The sequence below is a fragment of the Amblyomma maculatum genome, chromosome 3 (assembly GCF_055883805.1).
Source record: "Amblyomma maculatum isolate TAMU_Amacu chromosome 3, ASM5588380v1, whole genome shotgun sequence".
Classification (NCBI taxonomy): domain Eukaryota; kingdom Metazoa; phylum Arthropoda; class Arachnida; order Ixodida; family Ixodidae; genus Amblyomma; species Amblyomma maculatum.
Genome location: NC_139346.1, coordinates 184,302,402 through 184,323,157, shown reverse-complemented (window position 1 = coordinate 184,323,157; position 20,756 = coordinate 184,302,402). Strand labels below are relative to the sequence as shown.

Sequence of the window (20,756 nt, the reverse complement as noted above, 5' to 3'; positions counted from 1 at the left end):
AGAAACTCGCAGCTGCTTTTTAAGAATGTAACATGACCAACACCGATTTCTGGACAAATCATATTGAAACGCCTTTTTTATCTTAGCCAGCGAAAACTGCAAGCCATATTTCTCAAAGCAGTGGGCTGCGGTTACATGACTGATTTACGCCTTTAATGGAATCTTGGTCGTGTCTGCAGAAAATTAACAGCACGTGCTTCAAGCGTACAGAAACTAGGATGAGCATATCAGAAAAAGTTTTCCAAATAGGAATTGAAAACTATCTGAAAAAGTCAACATCCACCACTGAGAGCAGATACAGGACACAGTATAACCGCGACTAAACAAAAACGCTTGACACACACAAACACTTATGCTCGAACTTCTTCTGTGGTCATGCAGGGTTCTAGGGAAGGACAAACAAAGACAATGCAAGCTGAACAAGACTTTTCACTGGCGCAGCCGTATGGAATCCTATGACGATGGGGAGGGAGCAGGGTTAAGGATGGAGGTAAAAAATATTCTTACAGGATATGAGTGCGCCAAATAACGCAAACAGCATCCAGTATGTTGTGCTGAAGAAGATCTGCAAAACAAACAAATCGTTAGAGACCTGCTTGACTTTTGATGTTTTTGTATCAACAATAGTTAATGGAGAAACATCACAACCGCAGAAACGAAAGGCATGAGGAATCGAAATTAAAAAAGGTAAATTTATGGTTAGAAACTTGATCATTGACAACTTTTTTTCGGGGTGTGCAACCTGGCATCATAAAAGGAAGAATATTTGCGAGGTTTAATATGAACAATAGAGCATTCTGATATAATAAACTATAACAAATGAGTGCGACCATATACAAGCTAACATGATAAGCAAAACAAACTTAATTGATAAAAATATATTTCCAAGAAATTAGAAAACATAGCACTCGATTGTCCTTTAATGTGAAAAACCTACTGCTGTTTTCCAAATAATTGAATCTACGGACCCTTTGCAAAACTCTGGAGGTCAGCTTCTCTGCACAGCAAAAATCCCTTCACCATGTGTTTTGATGGCCGAAGTTGGGTGCAGTGCAGGAGATTTCCACGTGACAATAATGGTCACGTCCATTTCCTGCACCCTTCTGCCTGTTGTTGTTGCTGCCGCAATTGTGGTATTACGATACCATCGGCGAAGCAAAGTTCCTCGCAAGTGCCGTTCATATCTCCTCTCCCACCCCTACTTCCTCCTCGCTTTCAAAAGCGAAGGAATTCTGCTCTCCAGGTTCGTGCATGACATCAGGCTTGACACAGAAGTATTCTGCGCTGCACCCAACTTCTGCCCCAAAAACAGGTTTGGCCGCCATGGTGAAGGGGTTTGCTGTGCAGAGAAGCTGACTATCAAGAGTTTTGCAAAGGGTCCATAGTCCTTTCCAGGGAGCAACTTGGGCAGAAAACACCGTTAGTAAACCAAGGCTTTGTGCATCCCTGTCTAAGGTACTAGTAACAAATAACAAAAAAAAAGTGTTTAAAATGCACTTAGGTTGAAGTGCATTGATTAAAACAGCTTGACCTTAGAAACTTATCGAGGCGTCCAGCGCACTTAAAGATCCCCAGGTGGCTGAAATTACTCCAAAGCTCTCCACCTAGGCTCCTCTTTCTCTCTTTCCACTTTCACTCCCACCTTCCTCCCTTCCTTTACAGCGTGGTTAAGGTGTCCACAGAACAAGTGTGACAAATACAGTGTCTTTCCTTTCCTGTGAACCAATTATATTATTATTATTTCATTATGCTACTAACTGTTGTCTCAGTGCATGTGTGTTGTTGTAGCTTTTTAGCAACTGCTGTCAATTATGGCCAAAAGTGTTAGACTGTAGGATGAGGAAGCCCCAACAATCTTTCTTCAAACTGAAGTAAAATTTATGCATGAATGCTGGGCACGTTATGTGTATGGGCATGTTGGACTCCCCTGCTAAATAAAGAAGGTCAGCATACGATCCCACGAGTGCCCCCTTTCTACATGAAAGAAGAGAAATATTACACAGGCAAGAAATTGAGTACCAGTAGCACACATAAAAGCCACTGCCAACAGACACCAGTCAGAAATTCCCCGGGGGCTGGATGATGGTAAGCCCCCATTAATCAGTTCAGTTAGTCCAGTACTTCAGTCATGTCCGACTCTTCGTGACATTAGAAACCATATCATGTCAAGCTTTCCAGCCTCCCACTATCTTTCGAATCCCACAGATTTATCTGCAACGCCTTGAGAATACCATCATTTTCATCACGTTCGCTGCCTGCCCTTTCCCTTCTGTGTCCCTCAATCTTTCGTAGCATCAGAGTTTTCTCCAGAGATTCTCTTTGCACGAGATGACCAAAGTCCCCCTCCCCCATTAATACACTTGCATTAAGTCAATCATTAGGGAAGTGATTTCAGCGACAGCGTTTCTGTTTTTATTTTAATTTTCGTATCTTCACTGGATAAAAAGGGGGTGTCTCACTTAGTGTATTACAATAAGAATGTTAATACAAACTAAATCAATACTTCAGTAGAAAGGGCCAGCAAGGAAAAAACTGATCGATTTTCATATTTCGCAAGAAATGCAATTAGTGCTTTCAAGCCGATGAGTAACCTTGATTTCCCAAATATATATGCGGCTGAAACGCTCATGCAACTGTAGAGGATGAGCACTTTTTATTAAGTATCTGCACCAAACGCAGCTCACCCAGCCCCTGATGTCGGCAATGGTGTCTTCTGTGCGGTCCACTTGGAACCAGATGAGTCCGCATACAATGCCAAGGCCAATGGTCTGAACCCAGTTCAACTTGGACAGCATGCGGCCCTTGGCTTCGAGAAAGTTGCGTCGCGTCAGTACCGACACCTGGGTCCAGAAGGACGTTGGCCACTTCTGTTCGTGGCCCAAGTCATCCTGGCTGCTGAACACTGAGCTTCCCACTTCAGACCACGAGGAACGGCCAGAGTCTTCTTCATCCCGTATGGCTGCAGCACAGTTAAGCGCACAAAAGAGCTCATGTAGTGGAAATTTTGACAAAACAGCAGAGAAACAGACAGGCTAGAACGCGTTCACAATTTACGGTGGAAAAAAAGTAACACGGGAAGAACTCCTTTACTCTTTCATTACTCTTCCTTACTCATTTTAGTCACTCAGTACTCCTTTACTCATTATTCATGACTACTTTGTTATCGACAGTGTTATCGGCCATTAACACTGCCGCGCCATACTCTTCAATGCGGAGCTTAAGTGTGCTCCATTTTTTTTCATGGTTGCCTAAGTACGGCATGTGGCATACCAATTTTGCTGTACACTGTGGGGATCTTCTTCTCGGGATCAAGCATCACTCGCAGCTCCACCTGCTTGGATTTCTCAGTTCCCGGTTTGTCCTCTTCAGAGACAGCCCACACGTACTGCTGGTTGTCCCCCTGAAGCTCTTTGTGACACGAGTCCTCCTCCGTGTGCCTGTTCAGAGAAAAACAAGGACTGGTAAGCGCACAAAAGCATACGAATCACATTGGTCGATCGTACGCACAGCACAAACATCTCATCTGTCAATTGGACAGAAGCCATCATCAAAAATGAAAGCGGAAACAAACCCCCAGATGTGCACGGGATGCACAAAGGATTCTGCTCCCGAAACATGTTTTCATATAAACACAATGCAGATTTGTGCAACTTGGTCGGCTCAGCTATTTATTTAGTTCAAGAAAAAAGGCTCCAGACAGCAGTTACAATAATCTTTACAGCTTATGTTTGCAAGAAAGGAAAGAAAAAAAAAAAAAAAACAGTGCAAGACCTCTGGTAGCTACTTAGTTCTCTACCTTGCATTGCATTATTGGAGAGTGAGTGACCGTCGCACCACGAGAAGTCTACTTCGTCCTGTTTAGTGAAAACAAAACCTACAATGTTCAAGCTGCATTGAACTGTACCCCAGCAGTACATGCTCGCTGGTTAGTACTGGCACATACTTGTGCTGGTAGTTCTTCCAGACATGCTTGTGACACTGTGGGCAGTTGACGCCGTTTGCAGACGCCCCGTTGTAGTTGCACTGGCTCTCCACTTCTTCCGGGCTGTGGTAAACCTCGCTGCTTTCCAGCAGCTGCTTTGGGTAGTCCGGCCGTTTCCTGTGAAAGGCCACAGGGGCAGCACCATCAGTGCCATCACTGTTTTCGATGGCGGCACATATCCCACTGCTCCTACACACTATGGCCGATGCAACGCAGGAGCTCTCAGAGGCATCTCATCGAAAGCGCACAGAGGACAACTCCATCCAATTCTTATTCTCAGTAAAGTTTTACAGTTGGGCTCTTTGCTGCTGTGCTGATGTTTACTTGGCAAAAATGCGCTTCTTGACAAAAAAATCCACAGCTGAAAATAGCAAATCCTTTATTGCACAGGATTATGCACTCCACCTGTGCCCGCCGAATAGAAGTGGATGGTGCTGCGGAGTAGCCACAGAGAACTCGAAACAAAAGTATGCGATGCTGTTGCAGTTTGCTTGTGAAAGTGACTTGCAGCAGCGGTGGCTACAATGAACTAGTTAATACACAACTATAATTTGCCCCTGGTGCCACGGTAAGAAGAGCACATATCCTTAGGGGAGTCCACTGCACAAGAAAATTGGGGTTTAAAAGCCTAAAACTACTCCTGAAAGACGAGCACAGGAAAGCACATCACGCTGCAGCTGCTGTGCTTTTCAACGTTCCAAAGTGGCATTGGCTACGAGGGACGCCGAAGTGAAATTTCAACCAGCCAAGGGAGTAATTACTCATCGACATCTACCCAAGTGCAGCCATACGGCTACAAAGGAAAGCTATACAGCTTTCTCAGAAACTTCTTAGTTGAAGAAAAATTTGTCCTGATCTGGAACGTTTTTAATGTGCACTAACATCACATGATACTCAAGTCTCTAGAATTTCACCTCCATAGATATGAGTCTGCATCTGTACTGCATGTTTCAATATTGTTGCATGCAAATAGACCTACAATGATATGAGCTGTAGAGGTGCTTATGTCAGAATGTTCTTTCTTTCCCGATGTCACAAAAATTTTGCCTGAAGCCAAGCTTTATATTGTGTACACTGCATTTTCTAACTTTGCTACCCATAAGTAGGCTTGCCAGCAAGGAACCGAAACCTAACCATCATGTTCAAACAGCACCTTCGGTAAAAGCTTAATTGCTGCACTGTTAACTGAAACCACTGCATTTAAATTTTTTTACGATCTCAGTATCAATGCAGCATCTGACAATAGGAAGCACTATTGAGTGCAAAACAAACAAGCCATAAACTTAGGCTTCTCAAAGCTTTCAAGATTTCTTTTTTTTCGCGAGGCTCAGCACATCAAATGTAAATACACATGTATAGTGCAGCCTGCTATGACAAGAAACACTTAAACTGGCAACCACAGGCCAAAGCTTTTTTTGTACATGCATCAAACTAGTCTGCAGGTGTTTAAAACCAATGGTCGAACCCAAATGAACAAAGCAGGTAGTTTAATTAGATGTTTCTTGTCACATCAGCTAGCAGCATAGGCACAGAGTTTGTCAAATTTACGTAGAAGGAAAAGAGGCATTCAAGTCTATTCACATTTTTTAACGAGCTTTACTTTCAGAGAGACAATGCCAGAAAGTGCACATTTCATATCAGTCGTGGCTAGTGTATGATTCCGCTGCGGAACCATATCTGTGCCTCAACATTTTTCACTCGTTGAAGACTGAATTCTCAACACTGCATTTTTCACTTCAACAGATTTAACACGTGAATGGTAGGTATGTACACAAGGTATGTTGCTAAGCCTCTTTTCCCAATATGAAATTTTGAGGACCTCCATGACTGTAGGCATATTCATGCAAGCAGCCTAGCCTTGAGGGTAGCATCCAGTGCTGCTTCCAACAGCAACAGCTGACGTCAAGAGCCCCCCTCCCCATTTTTTTTTTTCTCAACAGCAATCGTCACCTGAAATGTGAGCAATGCAAGTCAACTGGGCGAGGGCACTTTTATGCTACAAATGGCACCAAATAATAGCTGGAAGTAAAAAATCGTTTAATCCGATTGTAACCTGGTCAGGACAGTCTGCTTTGTCACGAAAATATATTGCACTGCCTCACATCTAGTACATAGGAGAATAAATGTTTAACTATCATGCTTAACCCTTTCGCTGTCACGAATGCACTAATGTTTTCGTGGCTTTCTCCCCAGTGTCACCGACGTACCAGTAGGTTTTCTATCATACGCTCAAAACTTCATGCCTGAGCGCGAAGCTGGCGCGCCTGGACTGGCTGCGCCATCTGTCAAATCTTTCTACAAGTTCGTATTTTCGCCCCATGCTATGTTGGTGCGTATATATTGAAGAGTATGGAATGACCACGGCCGCCCCCGCCACCTTTTTTGAAGGGGGTCGTGGCCGCTCCACACGCGCTACTCTCTCGCGCTAAGTGATCATGCGGCACGCACGTGCGGTTACAGGCTCCAGGGTTGTTCTGCCATCTGCCACAGGTATGCAGGTTTTTATTTTTATTCTGTTAGCATGTCTGCTACGAGCGTTGAGCCTACGACTCGTCAAGTTTAGGGGTGCGCGCCGTTGCCTCTCTAATAGGTGGACACTGATCGCTGCTTTCCCTCTCTCTGGCCGCGCCCTGGCTTGCAGTTAGCAGCAGCAAAGGAGGATGTTTTAGCCTCTTTTCATCTCCCTCTGTCATCTTGATTTCACAACGTGCCATTTTTCTCGGGCCTTCGATTGCGGACTGAAGCGATGGCTCTTCTGATTATGAATACAAGCAGAGCTCGGATTCGGACTCTCAAGATGTATCAAGCAGTGCTTTTTTTTTTTTCTTATATTATCCTCATATATCTTATTTATAGTCAGGCTGAATATGATGATGATGTTAATTAACAATGCCTGCAGAACACTGAAATGTGCATATTTCATTGACTGTTTTTTTTATAGCAATCATAATCAAAAATAAATCGCTATGCTTGTTCCCCAATATGCTCGTTCCCTGAAACCAAGCCAACCGTCACGGCCAGAAACACCCGACAGCGAGAGGGTTAAAGTACAACCCACAAGTTGTATTACTAGTATAGGAGTTAAGCACATCAGAACCATGGTATTGCTCAACTAAATGTTCATACAAATAGAAGCACACAACCCCAAATAAACCCACATATACCTTTCTTCATCCATACTTACTTAAGTTCTTGTGCACTCATTATAATTTTTTCTTGAATTTCTGGTGACCGCTTCACTTGTTCGACTGAAACCACAAAAAGAAGGTTAGTAAATTGATGCAAGGCCCAAAAATTTGACAAATTTAAGTTTTCTTTTTTTTGCCTACTAAATTACGCGAGACAACAGGAGCTTCCCCAGCAATTGGTCATTAGGTAATAGTACACTGCACAACAAGATGGGGAACTAAAAAGATGGACATGACCATAATGTGACTGAAATGAACTACAAAAATACATTTGATGAGCATAGTGTTCTGAATAAAAAAACTGAACTCGCATGATAAAACTGAAATTATGAAGGATGGAAGACAGCCAAAACAAAGTTACACAAGTGCTTGGAATGGTGAGCACAGCATGAGAATGCAAGAAAACCTAAACAATGCATACAAGCCTGTGTTTTACGCAAAGTAGTGAAACTGCTGCTTGTACTTACGCAGAGGTCATTACCCAAAAAATTACTTTCAAAGCCTCTAAAAGCTCTATGTTTTAAGTTTTGTTCTGCAGTCTGTTAAGCGATTACCCACTACCATCTAGTCCCATATTTCCCATTACTGCATCTCACAGTAACACCTGCATTTGTGCTACATCTTGTGCAATACCTTCTGTGTCAAGGCAGCAAGATTAAAGGTATATATTAACATTAACTCACATATAGAACCTCACTGATACGATCCCGGCTCATAAGATTTCCTGTTTCATACGTTCAAAATTGCGGGCAGTAAAACATCTCCCATAGAGTTGCACTATTTTTCTCCTGTTTAATACGTTCTTGGATAACACAATTTCCCTGTTGATATGTTCGAAATTTCGACAATCTGTGTAGTATAACGTTTTGTGATCAACCGGATCAACCAGCACTCGCGACGTGAAATACTGATCAGCGGCAATCACTGCCCTAGTTGCTTTCCTGAAACGCCTAGGTGCAACCGGGTGAAGCATCAAAGAAAGCTAACCAGCCAACACACGAGGCGCCTGTTCCCGCGGAAACATGACTTCATGAGGAGAAACACGGTGGCTTCTTTTGCGGTGCCTTATGGGTGGGCATAGGGTGAACTACAACTATTCGTTTGCATACAAGCTGGCCGTGTCGGAGGGAAGCAGCACGAGCAAAAGTGCGGCAACTGTAAGTCATCACGATGGCTTCTCCACATGTCACTGGTGCAAGGGCGCGGAGCACCCGAAAACAACCACGGAAGCGATCCCAGCTCGTTATTCCTTCTACGAACCAGATTTTTTACTAAATCTCTTCCCCGTTTACAACAACGCAAATGCGGACTGAATTCTGTGATAGCTAAAAAAAGGAGCTGTGCATACTTGATGTCTGTAAATGCTAATCTACACTTTTATGCATTGAAAGTTTCAATTCTAAATGCCTTTGTACCTCACTCAGCAGTTAATTTTTTTTTAATCGGGCAGTTCTGATCATACGTGTTTACGTAAAATATGTTTTTCCCAGCATTCTTTAAAAAGCATCGAGGTTTCACTGTGCTTTAGACTGCAACAAAAAAATGGCTGAGTTACATTACTTTAATTGCGTAACTGATGCAAAACTCGAATTGTTGAAACAGAAAACAAGTCAATGGCTGGGTGACCAAAAAATCTCCTCACAGTCAACATTTCGCTTGTCAGTGCCTAGTTGCTTAATGAATGCAGTTATGAAGCTGGTAATCTATATAATTGGGTTATGGACTTTAGACTGTTGCAGGTCTGAAAATAAATGTGTTCAGCTTAACAAAAGGTTCCCAGTTCGTCTGTAGTTTCGCGCCATGCACATACAAAAGTAAAGGCAAGGGAAATGAAACTCACGGATGAAATCAGCTGGATTAAAATGCTGTTGGATTTGAAGGCCTATGCTACTGAAGAAGTCGACAACTTTGTTGACATCACCGTAATAAGCAGTCTGCAAAGGAAAAAAATAAAAGGGACTAACAATAAACACAATGCTGTTGTCATTCCATGTGAAATTTTAATAAAAATTTTGACATTTAAAAACTCGAATCTGCAGTGTGGAACACACGTCTCAGTCAAAGACCAAGAAGAGTACAGTTGGTACCAGCTTCAGGGTGACTGGTAATTGGCTAGAATTTGAGTTTAATTTTGGTGGCAGCAAGTACAGCCGCTCAAATCATTAACTGGCACGCTCCATATTTTCTGTGATTCTGAGCATTACAGAAGAGCTAACCTGTGAAAAAGGTGCACCAAGCCCTGACCTTCTGGTCAGTTTTATCCGGCCTAATACAAAGGAGCACATAAAAGGCGGCTATCGCGCATGCCAGTTTAGGATTTGGGCAGCTGTACAAATGGTACTTCCAGTTATGTCTGGCAAAAATTAAATGGCCATATGCACTGTACATTTCTTATGAGTTTCCAGGGCTTGTCAATGGTTAACCTTTAAGATATACTAATGCAGTGCAAGCCAAAATTAAAACCTGCACAAACCTGGCCATTACATAGTAGTAGTAGCTTGTCAAACATGTAGAATATCTGGCTAGAAGGCTGATGAACCGTGATGACGAGGGTCTTGTTTTCCCTGTGGGCATACTCCTTCAGGGTGGACATGAGTGAATGTGCTGTGCTTGAGTCTAGGCCCGACGTAGGTTCCTGCAGGAATGAAAACAACAGGTTTTGAGCCCAGACAGATTCTAAAAGCTCCTCGGACGCAGCCACGAAACTATGATGGTAAAAATGCTCACAATGTGCTACTAATGAACTGTAGGTTAGTTTAGGTGTTTAGAAGACTCGGCAATAACAGATAAAACATATTGTGGACCAAAACTCTTGCCAGACACGGCACTGAATTAAGTCAACTAAAGTTGCCCAACATGTGTGGCCTTTCTGTTAATATAGTAGCACAAATGCCTGCTGATGCAGAAGAGTCAAATGGGTGATTCATTCCTTCAACCAATGTCATCACCATAGATAGATGCTGACACAAAAGCATACACTTATCTAATTTACTTATGATTCCTACCAGCACAATGAAGATGTCCTGACTTGGCCAAGGAGCTAAGTCAGGATATCTAGATAAGTCATCTACATCCACTGGTATTGACATCATGCCCCGATGATGCTGAGCCAAGCCGACTAAGAATGGCTACTATGTTGTCATGACACTGCCTCTTTCAAGCAGCCATCTTTACATAACATATGTCAATGTAAAACTTTGTAATGTGCTACATGATTATGTTATCATGTAGGTAAAGAAATTACTCATGATCTTTTGAGGCTGTAAGGCTTCGAACAGTCGGCACTGTTGACGCAACACCAATGCCAACGAAGTTTTTTTTACATGACTGTACCAACACTTTCACGGTAAAAGAATAGGGCAGAGGGTGGTCAGACACAAAGTACCAAGCCCAAGCAAGCTGAAGCTCACACCTAACAGCTATGTTGACGGAAAGGCTGAAATAAAACACTAGTAAAGTGTTATGTGCTTATCTCATTTACACCTGTGGCCACCTGGGTAACTCTTGGTCACACCTGAATTTTGCACTGCAAAAATTTCTCGAATAACTGGTTTAAATTCTGCACTTACCCCAAAAATGCACCCTCACGAAAATGTAGTTTTCTAATGCACAAAGCTGACGGCACTGCAGAAAAACTAACTAGTGTCTTGTACCTATTCTAAAAAAAAAAAGTTTTATGCTTCTCCGTTGGCGCTTTCAACCTCTGAACAACTTTACTTACAGTGTCTATATTCGAACTGTTCAATTCGAACAATGGTGTAAAGTGGTCTATTCTGCGCAATCTAGGCAGCTTCTGGACCAATAATGTGGTTCATCATGTAGCTGAGGAACTGTTCAATTTCTGTCCCCACTTATTTGTTATCCATAAGAGGGTGATTTTTTACTCTGTGGCAAAATGTCTCAACATGGAGTGACATTGTAGATTATACAGTCTGTATACGCCAACCCAGCTCTGAAATGTCAAAGGATTTCGCTGCATGAGCTGCTGATTTTGTCGATCAAAGCAAAAGTGACCTGTCTGGAAATGTCGTCCATTCATCTGGTTTCACTTCACACATAGACAGTATGTCCAGCCAGGATCTTCAACAGGAGCCTATTGGCAAGGTTTCTTTACCCTGACGAAGCAGATCGCTGCCATTGCAGAGCAAAGCTGAATGCAATATCATCTGCCTTCAGTTTGTTAAATTCGTATGGATGCAAATGTTTGCCATTGGCTGCAAACTGGATCAACTTTATCCTGGGGAGGCCAGCTGGGGTTAAGCTAGGCCTGTCACTTCGCAACAGCACAGAATGCTTTGTGCGAGCAATTCATTTTTTTTCTGCTGTTCTTTACAACAGAGGTGATGACAATAATAAAAGGCAACACTAACAATCACACGCTAATGCATGTTTCAAGAAAGTCATAACGTGAGGAGTGGAAGATCTCTGAGATGTTGCTCCCGACAACACAATGAAGTTCATTAGACTTAGCCTAGCTTGCAAAACCCATATCTGTTTTACTCGATATCATCTGCTAAATTAAATTCTGCAGTAATATTGTTTTGCTTTTTATTTACATCTTTGGCAAGCATACGTTTAGGACTTTGCAGGGATGGCCTCAAAATTATGTTCCATAATGAGGCATTCGCACAAAATTTAATTTTCTGTTCAAATTATAGCTTTCATCCCTAGAACAATCAGAGAGCAGTCTCCATGGCGAAATCCGTCAAAGCGCTGTTTAAGCAGGTTTCTGTCCACTATGCTTAAGTCGATTTCACGCATTTCGCAAACCGAAAGGTAAAAAACAAATTGCAGGCCAATTATGGTACTCTGTAATGCATAATACGGAGCAGCTGTTGTCGGCAATTTTTATGACAGAATGAAGCTCTCTTAAATATTATTTGTAGACAACGTTTATATATCAATCTTGTAATCCTATTTTCAGGAAACGCAGGCAATTGTTCCATAACTCTGGTGGCCAATTAGAAGTGACATTTTATGAGTCCACTGATGTGCAAGAAGCCACGTTACCTGGTTATGCCACCACTACTGCCAATGCTAAACCTCCAAACTAACCAGCGACAGCAGCACTGTAAAACTGACTAGACCTTGCAGGAATGAGATATTAAGCCAATATCAGCTACAATGATGTAAACTGACAATGCCAGTTGGAGTATTTAATAAATATTCACAGTCCATACACGGCAGTTTATTCATTACTCATCATTTCAATCCACGTGAACAGATCTGACCACACCGAAAACAAGGACATCACAAGCAACGTCACTGTTTGGACTAATAAGTGAGCAGATTTCTGGTCAATCACCATGGCACTTTTTCACAGTGGTCTTTATGAAGCCACTTTATGATGACGAATCAGTGTGACATGTTGCCGCTGGTGTGTTATATCAATGCTAATTTTCACAATCCTAATGCCACATAAACAGAAAATTTGGCGGTCTTAAAAGGTGTCGCTGTAAAATAAGAAACAGTTTGACGCATGCACAAGCCACAGGAAAATGCACTTGTTCCGTTTAGCAAACTTTTCCATGGCTTCAGCAGACGAATCACCAACTAACCCGACAACAAATCTTGCTATAGTTTGATGCATACTTACGTCAATGAGCATGACTGTGGGGTTTGTGAGGAGTTCGCATGCTATGCTCGCACGCTTCTTCTCGCCACCAGATAAGCCACGTTTCATCACGTCCCCGATTACTGCATAGGAGAATCATTCAGGAAGCAAATCAGTGGTAAAATTTTAACAAGGAAGCATTGGAGAAAATGCCACCCAGTGTTGCCAAATAGCAAAAGAATGATATCTGAAGGACATAATCAACACCGGCTAGTGTCTGCACCTCATTCTGGCATCTATTCCCCAACACTGGCAAGCGTCTTGCCTATACAAGAAGAGATAAACTAGTTCATCATCCCGATTTAAGTCAATATCTAACATGGAGAGCACTGTAATTTATCTTGATATGTGCCCTGGTTGCCGACATGAATGCCCTTCCAAGAAGAAATTTGGACTACAAAAATGCTGTCTTAAAATTTGCACTGAATTTTTTTTTTAACTTACATTCCTAAATGGTGGCATTTTGCTGCATGTGCAGTACCAAAAGATAGCCCATAAACATAACTTCTACAATAATGACCTAGAAAATAAATTATCAAAATATTATGCTGACATACTTGTGTCTTGACACCTTGAAAGGTCCAGTACATCGATGATCTGGTTGACGTGTTCCATCTTCTCATGGTATGACATGCTTTCGGGAAGCCGTAGTTGTGCTGTGTACTGTAAAAAGGAAAAAGTTATTTATTATTTGTGTCAAATTTAATGTTTCTTTCAAAATGAGAGGGAGGAATTGGGGAGTGGCACATTTGGCTCCTTTAACCATATATATGAGCAAAATTAAACAGTGTCCCAAAAAACGTGACAGCCCTGACACGTGACAAGAGGCCTAAAGCCGTCCCATCAGTGCAGCCCTTCAATGCACCCCCTCAGAACAACCCTTCAAGCACCCTATTAGATCAGCTCCTGCATACTGGCGCCTGCACACCAGCGCACCTGAACCTCTGCACCTGCATATAGGCACAGACGTTCAGACTTTATGCCTATGGCAAGGCATATCAGCCCCCGCATAAGTCTCTGCATAACAGCACCATTGAATCCGCCCCTTCATGTCATATCATTTATATCAGCCTCTTCAGATGAGCCACCGTAGAGAACATTATAAATCTATTGGAATAGTCCAATTGGACCTGGCACTAGTGCAAAATCTAGACTGCAGCTTGGACTCAGCAGTGCTGAAGCTATAAAAGTTGCACCTCTCTTTAATTGATAAGTCATGTCCTGGCTGGATACTCTGTTTTATTAATCTTTTGACAACTGGCAAGCCTAACTGGTCTTAATAAATGCATCCAATTGAGCTGTTCAAATGCACCCAATGTATCTATATGTGAACACAGCATATTTGACAAACAAGACATAACTAATATGATCTAATAATAAAGCTATCAGCCACATAAATCACTAATTTGTATTCGTCTTCTGCACTATCACTGCGGTAGAAACTCGATGAAATGATTGCACTCAATAGGCAAGTATCACTGGCCCTAAAATGAGTGATGACCGGGGTTGGTAACATGAAAGCAAATAAGTGTGCTGACTGGGCGTACAGCTGCAGTCACAATATTAGAGAACATGATTCTGATGTTCGATATTTTCTCACATTCCATAGAGAAGATATTATGGCTACAATTGGGTCCATGCACGAGCGCACCAGCAACGCGTGCTAGCATGTGCATAAAACCTTCTTAATATTAATTATCTTACATATGTGACAAAGGTTACTATTGCCTAGGCATGCTTAGTATTATTATGGCCGGGACTGTATGTACATACATATTTAGTTTATGCTATCAGTGTGACCATATGCATTTTTTAATGCGACACATGCATGCTTGTCGATCTTTATTTCCATCAAAGCATGCAATTCTAATAGCTTTCATTCTTGCTTAAAGATGTTACTCGGCACCAGGCAGTGTCTCCCTGCACTTCTCACAAAATCAGTTTCTCTTTTGTTTCAACTGGTATGTACTCAATCAATTGTAGAGTTTTCCTTTTGCTCCAATTTGTATGTTTCTTGGGCCCATTATATGCAATGGATCTTATCCAATAGATCCAACCGGTTGGACCCATCGTACACAGCGAGTATTGCCCTTGGATCCAGTTGGTATGTCCCACTAAGCACACTGTGTGCAAGCTGGTGGAGGGCAAAAAAAAAAAAAAAAAAAAAAAAAAAAAAAAAAAAAAAAAAAAAAAAAAAAAAAGCAACTGGAAAGTGTAGTTGGCTCAAAGCGATTCCAAGAGGTGATCTTCAATTGGATTTTGTTTTTACTGTTATCGCGATTAGCTGATCGATAGGCACAAACTGGCAGCTTCGAGGCTGCCTGTCTGCGCCAATCCATTTCAAGTACTCGGCGTTAAATGTCGCACACGCATTGAAAGTCGCGTCAATGTCAGCAGTTGTACACCCACGTTGAGCGTCTGTCTTAGCGTGAGGTCCGGGAAGAAGATGTCTTGCTGGAGGACGTAGCAGATGCGCCGGCGGAGCTGCTTGTTCAGCGGTTCGCCGTTAAGTAGCGTCACGCCGGAGTCTGTGCGGATGCGGCCGGCCAACGCGTTCAGCAGGGTCGTCTTGCCAGAGCCTGCACACAATGAAAAAAAAAAAAAAAAAAGTGTCACAGTTGGCCTAGACGACTCGGCACCTATAAGGCACATATGTACAGCACGATGCATTATGAAGCACCGCGGAAAAAGGCGAAGTTCATGCACGGGTTGTTGCAGCGCGAATTCGAGAGTCCCATATACCGACCGCGGCGGCAGCATTTCGACGCAGGCTCAGTAAAAACGACAATGTTGTACGATCTCCAGCTCAAGGTAATTAAAGAACGCCCGTTGCTACAAGCTAATCGGCAGCGCTTCACTGTTTTTACAAAGTCTACATTACATTCATCGTAGAGAGACACGGACTTTCAATCGGATCAGTCGAAAATTGCAGTACATGCGCTAAGCTTCCGTCTCGTACACTCAAAGCAACAGAAGTAGATGTCCTGTTCGACGGCCGGATGATCATCGTAGCGGTAATGGCGCAGCAACAAAATTGCGTCTAAGGCCACAAACCAGCGAGGTGATTTGCACTGAAATACATCACATGCCACTAGCACATTTTCGCCTTCACGAGCGCGCTCAGACACGTAGACGAGCCAAGAGCCGACTACCGTAAGGTTGCTCCGCCTCAATACACCCGCGAGTAACAGAGAAGCCCACTTCGCACAGCCAGCGAGGTCAGCTTGGCAATGCAAACGCCCTTTTGACGCCGTTTCTGACAGCATGATACGGATGTGCGTTTCCTGCTCCTTGTCTGCAAGAAAATGGATGAGGACAAGAGGGCTAAAAGAGTTCGCTTAGTGGAGCGCCAAAAGTCGGCGGCCACAGACACTCAGTTTAGGGACCAGACTTGGGAGAGACAGAAATAACGGTGCTGTAAATATGACAGAAGGTTCAGAATTAACTCGACTTTTTTTTTTTTTTTCGCTGCAAAATGTCGGCCAGGATTCGCAGCTCTTGCGACTACCGGAAACCGGGTTCTGTTTTCACTCACAGGTTCTTCCTTTTCGTACGTCATCATTTATTACACGAAATTTCTCGTGACAAACCAACAGCGCTGGCAATAAAAGACACTGCAGTGAAGAGCTCCGAAATTATTGAGACCACCTAGGTGACCCTTTAAGTGCAGCAAACTATCAGTGTTCGTACATTTCTCCATTTTTCAATCGAGATGCGGCCTCCAACTCGTTCACAACGTCAGAAAGTCATAGCCACTGAATCACTGACATGAGCGCTATAACTAGAGCGTAATGAGACGCAGGCTCCGCTCAAACTTGAAAGAGCTCAAGAGCAAGGAGCACGTCTCATGGGAACACTACCAATGGGAACACTACCAATGGGAACATTACCAATGGGAACATTACCAATGGGAACATTACCATTGGGAACACGACCAAGAGGAACACGACCAAGAGGAACACGACCAAGAGGAACACGACCAAGAGGAACACGACCAAGGGATGCACGGCCAAGGCGTGCATGTACACAATGCATGGGTACACAGGCACGTTGTCTGAATACAGCTTTCCCTTGCTCAAACAAAACGCACAATCAGGAAGCATGCTGTAAAACACTAACAAAAATGCACCAACTCATCACGTCAACCATACAAGGTGAACCAGCCGCGAAACCATCCAAAGGAACAAAATATCGAGGCCTAGACAAGAGTCCGAAAAACACGACTTTGGGAGCACAACTCTCTGTCAGCGGATCTAAACGCTGATCCTTTTTAACACTAATAAAAGCAAAAGTGTCGTCTGGCAGCAACAGAGGCCGTTAACCCGGCGCTACCGAAACATCACAGACATACGAAAAATTAAAAATAAGACGTTTTCAATACCCCCGTGAAAAGGATGCGGTTAAAGCGAGACGCGCGAAAAGAGTTTAACAAACGCACGAACACAAACAGCACGTTTCGTCTGCCAACGAAAACAAAAAGATTCGAAAGAAAAAGACAAATGAGGGGGGGTGAAGCACAACGAGGACGTACGTCCTGTGCCAACAAACATGTGCGCGCACGGAAGATCCTCCCCCTCCCTGCGCCGCTGGTGAGTTTTCTCTTCATGGGAGAGTAAACCTTTCGGTCCACGCAAGACCCAAAGCAGCAGCACGCCCACACTCGAGCCGCGCGTTTCCGTGTTTACGCTCCTGCGGCGGCAGCTCCGGTTCGCTGAGCGTCTCATTTTCACTGGGCACGCTACACGCCTGGCCTCCGTCTGTCTGTTGAACACGTGTCTGCTCGTTCGCGAACCGGAGTAAACCGCAATCCTCTTCCATCAATAATGACAGTGACATCCCTCCAGACTCCGGAAGGAGACGTCGCCGTCTTTTACGCACGTATTTTTGCAGGCCGGGTTCGAAAGCGGGTTACAGGCTCTAAACGCCCCCCGCAACCTTTCCGGAAACATCGTTATTATCTATCGTTTTTTTTTTTCTTCGTCTACACCCCAGTTGCAGGAAGCTTCGGAAGTGGCGAGACGTGAGTCAGTCTTTGAATTTCGCGCTTCAAATAAATTTTGCAGTAGCATACCAACACGACTTAGGATGTATGTACGGACACGAGACAAGGGGGCTTGGAAACAGATTTACGGCTTAAAACACTACTATTGAACAGGATAGTTAAGCGGGCGAGTTGGCGATACATCATCCAAAACACAGCGCGAACAAACGGGGACGAAAGGAAGAAACCACAGGAACAACCGCTGTCCTGTGGTTTCTTCCTTTCGTCCCCGTTTGTTCGCGCTGTTTTTTGGATGATGAAACACTACTATAATGGTACAATATAGTGCATGACGATGTGGCCTGTCAAGGGCTGGTTTAAGTTTCTTTTTCATTTACGCGCCATTCGAAAACAAGGTAATCCAAGTGCCAGCAAAGACATATCTCAACATAGGGCGTTACCAGTAACGATGCCCCACGGGGCTTTCCTAACAAGTGCGACGAGGGCAATGCAGTCGCGCCTCCGACTTCCTCAACGCCTGCGACTACAGAGAAAAATTAGACAAAATTAGACGGTGTTTGTGTGTGTGTGTGTGGGGGGGGGGGGGGGGGGGGGGTTGCCTAATTGTCACAGTAAAGGTGAAGTGTCCTAACCGCTGCTCAAAAATTCTAGCGTATAAATCTCCCTCCCAAACACCTTAGAATGTGTCCGAATTAAGCGTTATTTCCGAATATGCCGAAAGTCCTCAACAAGATTAAAGGGGTTCACCTTATTGGTTCTCGGGGTTCGGGAGGAGCAGGTAACGGTCACCTTTGGACTGGGGCCAATGGTTTTACGTGCGACGCCTGCCCTAACGATAGGATTAACACATGTGATCCTCCGTCTAACGAGGGTAAGCAGATGTTCGTCGACACGACAGGCACGGTCGGGTACAGGAAAAAGAATTCGACACACGTCCCTGTACTCGTTACGAACCGTGAGAAACTGGGACGACGATCGTCCGTCTCGGCAAACCAGCCGTGTTAACCCCAGCCATCTGCCGCAGTGTCGAAAAAGCACTCGTGGCCTATTAGCTGGCTCCCCCTCAATACATCGTCACATGGTGCGCGGAGTCCTGGAATTGACTTCGCTGCCTTCTATAAGGTTCGCCTTTCAAAGCCGACGAGCTGAGTTTTCCACCACCTCGAAAACGTCGTCAGTTTCTGAGACAAAAGGAGAAAAAAAAAAATTAAGAGGTTGACTTAACCTCCGCCTTTAACCAACCGAAATATAAAACACTACTTTAACCAAGAAGTATATGAACGTGTCCGCATGGCCTAGAAGTAGGGTTGCTGACTCGGCATCGAAAAGCACTGGAAGGCTGATTCTTATTCCGCATTTCTGCATCAAATGAGCAACCAGAGTTGGCAGCTTCTCCCAAATTTCTGATATGTCATTAAGTAGCACAAATCATTGAATAATCGGTGCTCGGCCGTATCAGCTGCCAGCTAAAGCCGCCCAGTGCCTTTCCCATGGTTTTAAGGCGAAAGCTTCTATTGTCTCATCGTTGTCGTCAGCAAAAGTGTCACGCTTTTGCGGCGGCTCTGATTGGTCGAGACGGGATGACGTCATGGAGGTATCGACGAATCACATAGCATCCCCACAGTATACGCGAATGCGTGCCTTATATAGCCACACGACAATAATTGATTAATTAACTAATACGTGATTAATTATTGGTTAATTATATAACCACTGATTAATGACTCGTTAAGTAACAATTACTAATAACTGGCAGTTGCGACATCAATAAACGTAGAACAACTGCGAAGATACAAGGAGCGCGATCTCGTCGCTAACGGGCTGATGTCATCTCCTCGAAATGCTTGCACCTGAGGACAGGCGCAAATTTGGCGCAGCACTCAGGCTTTCGCCTTTCATCAATTTAGTCGGCAAAGTGTCCTTGATTCTTTCTTTTTCTTCCTTTCTTTTTTTTTTTTTTTTTTTTTTTTTTTTTGTTTTGCTCACGACGCCGACAGCACCGACGCCAAAACAAACGCTGAATTTTCGACGTAACGTGTCCATTAACGCTATCGCGTCTAGAATATCTCGGAAATATCAGCCACCGGAAGTATCAGCCACCGAGCGAGGTCATAAAAAGCCGGAATCGAAATCTCAGACGTTGTAGCATGTCAAACGACGGCCGTAAAGTGTACAGAGAGCTTAAAGGAAAGGGCAAAAGCATCTCCGAGCAAAATGTGCAATGCAATGGGCAACGTTTTTTTGTTGTTTTGTTTCTAGACCACGCATAGGCCCTAAGAGAGGTGTGAAGTTCACTGAACTTTCGGATGCGGTATTTGGTCTCCCGCACAGAGTGGTTGGCGCGAGGTAGCTATCAGTGTGCACCTGTCCCCGGTCACGGCGATTACCAAAGTGATGGAACCGCGGACGCACGACGGAGGCTCGTGGCTGCTCACCCGCCGCTGCAGAGCGCTCATTCCGTCCCCATCTTGCATTACTACCATACCGTCACTCCAACGCGCAGCTTTGTGCTATGTTCACAGTGTTGAGTGTCATTTCTGTGGCCAGTGGACGTTTTTTTTATGCATTCTTGTATCGCTACGTGCGCGTCACTTCCTCTGCTCATGTGCACATAGCCTATTGTGGGGAAACAGGTGTACGGTGGTTGACCACGGAAGGGGGGCATGTCGGGGACGCGCAGTATATCGAATCGCTAAAAGAAAGCGTACAGCCTTTGTGAAATAATGCTCAGCCCCTACGGTTTAGCACACAGCGTGGCTCATTTTTCATCGTCAGCGTTGCAAATCTACGAGGTGATGGGAGCTCTTGTCAGTTGAGGGCTCCCGCAGGTGTAGCAAGGTCATCATTATATTGCTCAGAGGCAAGGCACTTGGACTGTACATTTCACAAAGACGCTGTAATAAACAAGCAGTGCGAGTCCAGCGAACCCGGACCTCAATACTTAGCCAAATGGCAAAGCTCTCAGTGGAA

General features: G+C 43.9%; 1 protein-coding gene across 3 annotated transcripts in view; it reads right to left on the bottom strand.

The window, feature by feature from the left end:
• LOC146197142 (uncharacterized) overlaps positions 1–20,756 on the bottom strand; it is a 210,027-nt gene that overhangs the window by 15,104 nt on the left and 174,167 nt on the right. For all 3 annotated transcript variants that reach the window (XM_084598916.1, XM_084598918.1, XM_084598917.1), the window contains exons 3-12: positions 15,194–15,363; positions 13,342–13,447; positions 12,767–12,867; positions 9,644–9,805; positions 9,011–9,104; positions 7,167–7,230; positions 3,944–4,099; positions 3,271–3,437; positions 2,685–2,959; positions 508–565 (exon numbers count right to left, since the gene is read on the bottom strand). In XM_084598916.1, coding sequence (XP_084455042.1) covers positions 508–565; positions 2,685–2,959; positions 3,271–3,437; positions 3,944–4,099; positions 7,167–7,230; positions 9,011–9,104; positions 9,644–9,805; positions 12,767–12,867; positions 13,342–13,447; positions 15,194–15,363 — 1,353 coding nt within the window. The remainder of the gene's footprint in view (positions 1–507; positions 566–2,684; positions 2,960–3,270; positions 3,438–3,943; positions 4,100–7,166; positions 7,231–9,010; positions 9,105–9,643; positions 9,806–12,766; positions 12,868–13,341; positions 13,448–15,193; positions 15,364–20,756) is intronic.